The sequence below is a fragment of the Benincasa hispida genome, chromosome 10 (assembly GCF_027475165.1).
Source record: "Benincasa hispida cultivar pf3 chromosome 10, pf3_genome.v1.1, whole genome shotgun sequence".
Taxonomy (NCBI): Eukaryota; Viridiplantae; Streptophyta; class Magnoliopsida; order Cucurbitales; family Cucurbitaceae; genus Benincasa; species Benincasa hispida.
The window spans coordinates 22,614,730-22,623,485 of NC_143487.1; the positions used below are offsets into that span (position 1 = coordinate 22,614,730).

An 8,756-nucleotide genomic window follows, 5' to 3' on the forward strand; every position below is an offset into this window, starting at 1 on the left:
AGGCTACTCCTATCCACCTAAGGCACACACTTTGCAATACTTACAACCTTCTTTCAACACTCTTTTTATTCTTCAATTTTCCCTACAAATTAGAATTAACTCAAATTTTAACCAATTTATTAATTTAATCACATTATTAAACATACTTAAGTGGGAAAAATAAAGCTTGGGGTTTAAAGCTACTGACTATGCGATGAACATGATAGTCTATACGATCGTTTAGCACGCAAGCCATGCGTCGAGTATCAAAATTTCAACTTGAGTAAAGAGGAAACAAATCTGTATAAAAAATTAATTTAATAATAAATTGATAACATAGTTATCAAAACTAAATCTAAGGAAAAAGTTTTTCTCAAATTACCTAACAAAATTACATGGCCATCAACTAAAAGGGATCAAATGGAAAATCAATAGTTGCCTTAGATCCTTTTAAATAGTATAGATAGATTACCTTTTAAAACTTCATATGCAAGCTTTTACCATTGTTTAATATTATTTTTTCAAAATATCATAATAAACTAAAGAACAACATCATGCGACATAAAAAAAAAAAAAAAGAAAAATCATTCAGAATAAGAGGATAAAAATGTTAAAAAAAAAAAAAAAAAAAAGACATTGGCCTTTAATACAAGGTTGTGACTTGTGAGATAGAAAAATATGGGAGAAATAAATATTCTCCCAGACTTGCACCATATCTTTAGCCTGTTTGATAAAGAAAGAAACCTAAGTTATATCAAGCACATTCCCACTTAGGGATCGTTTGTTTAGTGGGAGAGTCTAAAATTTTTGTGGAGTAGATATATGAATTACTGTATTTATTTTACAGTCATGTAAGATGTCTGGACATATGGAGATTTCTAGCGGATGTCTTTACGGAAGATATTTCGAGAGTTTTAGATGCTTTCTTGAAACATGAGTTTTCTAGTTTCTAAGGGCATCCCATTTTTACTTTCTTAACCCTTCTTTTTCTTTTTTTCTTTGGTTATCTTATAGTTATTTTTATTTTTTAGATATTTAAATTTAAATTAATATTTATTTGATAAAAATATTAAATTAATATATATTATTTTGTTGACAAAAATAATAAACATGTTGAGAAAAAATATATATATTTATATCTTTATCATGTAATTGAAATAGAAAAGTAAAATTTATAGAAGAACGATATGCATGGTTTTGAAGTTTAATTAGACAAAGAAACACAGTGGCTATGTATTGAATATCCTTCAATAATGAGTGGTAACATGTTGCTCAGCGTAGGACAACATGCATATAATAATTAAATTTTTTCTTCAAATATCTAGTGGCTCCAAAAATTGTAATCGGAACTCATCGTCGGAACGTCCGCCGGAAAATTGGTTCCGCCGTGACTGCTGGAAACTGCCACCGCCTGTATTTCTGGATCATTGTTGGGTTCGTGAACCAATTTTTTTAGTCTCTCTATCAGTTTTGTTCCTCCAAATTCATACACCACGTCTTCAATCTACTCCCATAATAACCATCCAAAAAAAAAACAATCATTTTAGTTCATTTTTATTTCATGATATTTGTTTTATATCTTTTAAAAATTTAAAAGTTAAAGAAAAAGAGTTTTCAAGCACTTAATCTTGTTTTTAGAATTCAACGAAAAATTCAATTATTCATGAAAGAAAACAAACATTAATTTTAAAAACAAGAAAACTAAAATCAAAATCATTATCAAACGAAATTTAAGATATGTGTTTGATATCCAATTGATTTTAAAAAATTAAGTAATTTACAAAGAATACTTACACTTATTGGACTCTTTTGTTTTATTATATACCTTTTTATGAGTGTTTTTAAAATTCAAACTTCAAATTTTGAAAAAAAAAAAAAAAAAGTTTTGAAGCAATATAAAACAAGAAAAAACTATATAGTTAGAAAATCATGGAAAAGAAGCAGAGTTTTCAAAACAATTGAAAACTTCTAATGTTACATAGACACACATACTCCTTCCACTAGATTGTCGCATGTCACATAATTTTTAAATACTTAATTTGTTTATAATAATGACGGTTTTTTCATGCTTATCAAATAGGTTTAATAGATTAGAATATGCCTGGAAAAAAAAATCCAGTACTATAGGACTAGTTTACTCCATTCATTAAGCACGTTATTCACACAATTCTTAAATGTTTTTTTTTTATATATATATATGGGCATTGAATAAATGAAGTTTGTACTACCGTAGTATGCTAGAAAAATTTTCGAACATATACCTCAACGTGGAGCGAATATATGATGGTGTTTTCTAGAATGGAATAACTAACATTGATGATCTCGACTCGCTTCTCATTAAAGATATGAATAATATCATAAAATATAGACCGATCCTTCAACCCAATCGTTAAAACCACCTCCACAGCAGAAACCATTTCTTTGATTTTCAGTTAAGGTACATTTCTATTCTGGCTCATCAACAATACCGTGTATAACAACGACGACGATGACATTTTCGACTTTCTCAAAAGTCTCTCCTTCTTCTATCTCCAGTGATTTAATGTACTTTATTGCATCTTCTATCTAATTAGACACTATTAGTGGTAGCTCCTACAATTTTTTAGTGAATAAAGGGCACCATTAATACCGTAATAATAGTTCAGATTGAAGAAGGCTGGAAAGTTTGGCTGGGAATTGGAATTGTCCTTTGGACTTCCCTTTTCTTCTTCGTATTATTGCCTCAATGATAAAATTGAATAATACAGCCTTTCTTTATACAAATTTTGACCTAATTCTAACAATGGTAATGATACAAGGAGGAATAGGAATATTACAAATAGCACACTATGATTGGAGAGTGGTAAACAAATTTTTAACTACCTTAGTGAGTCACTCCTTCTTCCTCTACCTTGGCCTTTCCAACATTCCTCCTCAAACTAGAGGGTACTTTAAGTACTCCTAGTTTACCTTGTAATGTATAGAAGTGTGTGTTGTTGAGTGGCTTTATGAGACAATCAGCAAGTTGATCGGTCGACGGTACATAGTGAATATTGATATGGCCTTTGAGAACATGGTCTCGGATGAAGTGAAGATCAATTTCGATATGTTTAGTTCGAGAATGAAACATCGAATTTGCTGCTAATACACCTGCTCCTTAGTTGTCACACCATATAGTAGGTCTAGTGTTGGACTTTAATCCCATCTCACCTAGTAGTTGTTGAAGCCAGAGTACTTCTGAGGTGGCATGAGCAAATGCTCTATACTCAGATTCAGTGATTGACCTTGCTACCACAGCTTGCTTCCTCGAGGACGAGGACACGATATTATTTCCCACAAGTACAGTAGGCTGCTACTGATTTTCGATCATCTAGGTTGGAAGCAAAGACGGCATCCGAGTAGGCAAAAATGTGGAGATTCGGGCTCGATTGAAAGTATATTCCATAATGTTTTGTGCCACTGATATACTGAAGCACCCTTTTTGCTACTTGCCAAGGAACATCAGTTGGGGATTGCAAGAAATGACTAAGTTTATTGACAGCATATGTGATGTCGGGTCTTGTGTGTGTTAAGTATTGAAGGGCTCCTATGGTGCTTCGATATATAAATGGTTCAGACATAGGTTGGCTAGCCACTTTATACAATTACAACCTTGAACTGTTGGTGAGAGAACTGGTTTCACATCAGACATATTAAGCTTTTGCAGTAAATCATCAACATACTTTGACTGGTTTATCAGAAGGCCAAATTCCAGATAGTGTACTTGAATTCCCAGAAACTATCTAAATTGGCCAAGGTCTTTAAGTGCAAAATGTATGTCTAGTGTTTGTATGAAGTATTCTGTAAGTTTTGTGTTGTTACCTGTGACTATAACATCGTCTACATAGACAAGTAGATAGATTACCAAGCCTTCCTTGTGGTAGATGAAAAGAGAAGTGTCAGATCTTGACTGATAGAATTCCCATTGTTTAAGAACAGAGCTGAGGATTGTATTCAAGGCTCGTGGTCTTATTTCAAACCATATATTGCCTTGTCCAGCTTGCAGACATGCTATGGATACTGAGTGCTTACATAGCCCAGTGGTTGGCTCATATAAACTTTCTCAGTTAATCGGCCATTTAGGAATGCATTATTGAAATCAAATTGCCTCAGCATTCACCCGTGTGTTATAGTAGCACTAATGACTACTCTGATCATTGATGACTTTACCACAAGGCTAAATGTTTCAAAGAAATTGACTCCATCATGTTGATGAATCCGCTTTGCTACCAATCGTGCCTTGTACCACTGTATTGTCCCATCCATGTTTCTTTTGAGGCGAAATATCCACTTGTTTCCAACAACATTCTGAGATGGAGAAGGAGGAACGAGTGTCCATGTTTTATTTCTCATCAGTGCCATGTATTCCTCATCCATTGCCTTTTTCCATTATGGGGTCGAAAGTGCTGTATTGATTCCAGTGGGCTCTGTTTGAGACCAGTCAGTTGCTTTGCTTGTGATCCAGGCTTTTGGTTTAAAGATGCCAGCTTTTGCTCAAGTGATCATAGACTGGGTCAGAGTAGGTGGGGGATGGGTGGTGATGATTGGCTAGGATGGATCTGTAGGGGTTGAGGTAGAGTGAGGATGTAATGTCTGAGGTAGGACTGGGCTGAAATGGTCATCAGAGAATGTTTGAGGTAGGGTCTCGGATGGAGGTTATTGTGATGCATATTGTTGTGAGGGTGTCTGGTTTGTAGAGGGTAAGGTTCGAGGGATAGTCGGTGATTGAGGTAGAGCATTGAGGATGGGTTGAAGGCTTGGGACTAATCATTCATTGAGGTGTGTAGAACCGGATGGGGTTGTCACATGGACTATCGTGTTGGACGATGGATGGTCCACGATCGATGGGCTTACTGCAATCTTCTTGTCTTTGTTTTGTACAATCGGTCTACACGATGAGGACTGGGCGATCATCTTGTCTTTTGCCTGTGTGATCGTACTACACAATGAATTCTGAACGATCGTGTTGCCTTTCGACTGGACGATCGTTCTAAATGATGGACACTGAACGATTGTATTGTTTGGCATTTGGGCAATTATTCTACACGATGGGATCTGAACGATTGTATCATCTTGTGTCTAGGCAATCGTTCTATACGATGGGACCTGAACGATTGTATCGTCTTGCATCTGGGCAATCGCTACACGATGGGGCTTGAACGATCGTGTTGTCTTTCGTCTGAGTGATTGTACTAAACGATGGAGGTTGAACGATCGTATTGGTTGGCATCTGGGCGATCGTTCTCTACGATCGTGCTGTCTTAGCGATCGTTGTGTCTTTTATAGAGTATGTCGTCTAGGCGATTGGACTAAACGATGGTTGTTTAGCGATCGTTGACCCGATCGTCTGGACGATCGTGGTGCACGATTGATTTTCAAATGGAAACTCTTATTCATCAAACTTCACATGTCTGCTTGTATAGATCCTATTAGATAGACTGAGGCATCTGTACCCTTTGTGGAGTGAGTTGGGACCAATGTCCACACATTTCTCCGAGTGTAATTGGAATTTTTTACTGTGATAAGGCCATAGATACGGGTAGCAGGCATACCCAAAGGTCCTAAGATTAAGAAAATCAAGGTTAGACCCAAATAAGACAACAGCGGATGATTTACCTTGTAAGCCTGAGGTAGGCATGCCATTAATGAGATTGGCAGCAGTGGACAATGCCTCCCACCAAAAGCTTAAACGCATGGATGCTTGTGCAAGTAGCGTGAACCCTATTTCTATAATGTGTCGATGCTTGCGCTCGGCCCTGCCATTTTGTGCTGAGGTATATGGACAGGTCTTCCAAATTAAAATCCCTTTGGTCTGACAGAGGTGGTGTATTTTTTCATATTCTTTCCCATTATCTGATTGTAATTTCTTTATGCCAGTGTTGAATTGATTTTGTATTAGTTGTTGGAAGTGTTGAAAAGCTGTCAGTGTTTCACTTTTCTGTTTCAGAGGATATAACCACACATATCTTCTGTGATCGTCTAAGAAGGAAATATAATATTGATATCCATCAGTGGATTCAATAGGAGCAGGCCCCCTACATCAGTATGTATAATTCAAGTATGTGAGAAGCTTGAGACTGAAAATTTGGAAACGGTAAGGCAGATAACTTTCCCAATTGACAAGAATGACAAAACTTATTTCCTTCATTTGATTTAACAGGGAGTTTACATTCTCTAATCACATATTCTAAAGTTTTAACTGATGGATGTCCTAGTCTCCTATGCCAAACAACTCTTGACTCAACTACATTAATCCTCATTCCAGATAGAATTAAAGCAGTTGACTGGTTACTTTTGTACTGAGCTGATCTTTGGTTCTCTGCAGCATCATGTTTCACTACAGCCCCTCGAAGTCTGTACAGCCCTCGGTCAAGCTCCCCTTTCAGCAATATACTGCCTGTATCCTTGTCCTTAAGGACACAACAACCAGTGTGAAATTCAACTACCACAGCATTATCATGTGCTAACTTTGATATACTAATGAGATTCTTGGCTAAGTTAAGCATACACAAGACATCATGCAAGATAAATTCATTCCTTCCATCAGATAAGCAAGATTGACCAGTGTGAGTTATGTGTAGTTGTTCACCATTACCTACAGTTACCAATTCATTACCTCCATATTCGGTTGGATTATTGATATTGTTGTAGTCTGGAGTGACATGTTTGATAGCCCCACTGTCTATGTACCAATTTGGATAAGTTACTATTTCTGGTGTGGCCATGAAGGGGTTAGAAGGCTGAGCTGTCGTGAATAGGGCAGTTGTGTTGTTTTTGGGGCCGACTGACCCTTGGTTTCCTCTGCCTTGTCAAGTCGTCTGTGAGTATTCTTTATCATATCTATGATAACACACTAGGGCTGAGTGACCATACTTCCCGCACACTTGGCATATTGGTCTGTTTGAATTATTGTAGCGACCTCTTCCTCGACCTCGACCACCTCCTTGTCCATTAAACAGGTTGTGACTGTTGTTACTTCCTTTGGAGCTATTTCCCTGCTGTCGACCTCCATTAAATGAGGGATTGAAGTGTGGTTTACCACTATTTAGATTCCTGCTAAATGCTACATTGACAGAGGGTTGTTGTGCAAAAGTACTATGTATTTTGATAGAGTTTTGATGCTCCAATCTTTTTTCATAAGACAGTAACTCATATTTCATATCTAGCCATGATATACCTGGTTTACCTTGGATGCCTACTACCACCGAATTGTATTCTTCATCTAGACCGAGAAGGACTTGTGAGATGAGGGCTCTTGTCGACACAGGGCTGTCGGTTTGTGCTAGATTTTTGGAATGAAGTTTCATGAGTTTGAGATACTCACTCATCTTTTGGCCTCCTTTCCTTGTCTGTTGAAAGAGTTGTCTCAAGTAATCTTCTTCTGCTCTTGATTGAACTCTGAACAGCTCCTGAATAGCCTGCCACAATTCCTTGGCAATTTCATATCCTATGAGTTGAACAGCCACATCCGGTGCCATCGAATTGTACAGCCATCCTAGCAAGAGTTGGTTGACTGCAAGCCAAGCTTCATACTGTGGGTTGAGTAATCGTTCCTCTAATGAGCTCACTCTGTCATCGCTGGTCATTTGAGAGCTTGAAGTCGCTTCAGAAGTGGTCGGAATGAACATTGGTGGCAGGGTATTTGATCGGAGAGGTGGCCTTCAAGTTTGTAACTCCTGAGGATCGGGAATGCGAGGGTCTTCCACAGCATGAAGTTCCCTCATTCAAGCTTTGTGGTGGTGAGTTGATTCAGTAGTTGATTGAGCAGCGGTGTGGTGAACTTAACAGCTCCTGCGGAGGTGTTGTTTCCAGTGAAGGTGGTGTCAACCATTTTTGTCTCTGAGACCAAGTTAAGATTGAAGAAGGCTGGAAAGTTTGGCTGGGAATCGGAGTTGTCCTTTGAACTTCCCTTTTCTGTTTTCTTCTTCGTATTATTGCCTCAATGATAAAATTGAATACTACAACCTTTCTTTATACAAGTTTTGACCTAATTCTAACAATGGTAATGATACAATGAGGAATAGGAATATTACAAGTGGCACACTATGGTTGGAGAGTGGTAAACCAATTTTTAACTACCTTGGTGAGTCACTCCTTCCTCTACCTTGGTCTTTCCTTTTTCATTTCTTATTTCTTCTCTAACAATAATAAATGGGAAAAAAAAGATAAAGATAAAAAAGAAAATGAAAAAAAAAAAAAAACAGACATTTGAGTGAGGGGTTGGGAGGAGGGAATTCAATTTGGAATAAAGTGATTTCATTTTGTTTCTGCGATTTTTTTCCATGACCTTTCTTTCAACTTTATTAATAATAATATTTTATGAGTTCATCTGACAATTTCCTGCCATGAAATAATAATAATAATAATAAGATTCAAATGTAAGAAAGATTAAAATGGAGTTATATGTATATATAAAATGGTGTTATATATATATATAGGGGAAGAAAGGGTTGTGATGTAAAATTAGACATGAGGGATTGGCGTTTGATGAGGATAGACGGATCACGTGGTCAGCCGTCATGTTGGAAAAATATTAGTACGAATATCAGAAAATAAACACAACACATTGGCCGTTCTTTTGGGATAAATTATTGGAGCAATATTTATTTCAGTTTTCGAAACTATTTCGTTTATATTTCAAATATTGATTTAATTTCTCAAAATATTAATAGAAAGAGGGTAACAAAATATAAAAACTTATAGGTAGAATCTATGAAGTACAGATACAGATATGGCTACACGATACGGATACGATCGGA

General features: G+C 36.6%; 1 protein-coding gene across 1 annotated transcript; it reads right to left on the minus strand.

Annotated features, from left to right (window-relative positions):
* Nucleotides 1-6,806: 6,806 nt before the first annotated feature.
* On the minus strand, nucleotides 6,807-7,625 carry LOC150033198 (uncharacterized). Its single transcript, XM_090306317.1, has one exon. It carries the CDS (start codon nucleotides 7,623-7,625, stop codon nucleotides 6,807-6,809), a length of 819 nt encoding a protein of 272 aa, XP_090162443.1.
* Between the last annotated feature and the right edge of the window lie 1,131 nt (nucleotides 7,626-8,756).

Excerpts from the sequence above, each read along its gene's own strand:
- LOC150033198 (XM_090306317.1), bottom strand. The coding sequence starts at position 7,625 with ATGTTCATTCCGACCACTTCTGAAGCGACTTCAAGCTCTCAAATGACC.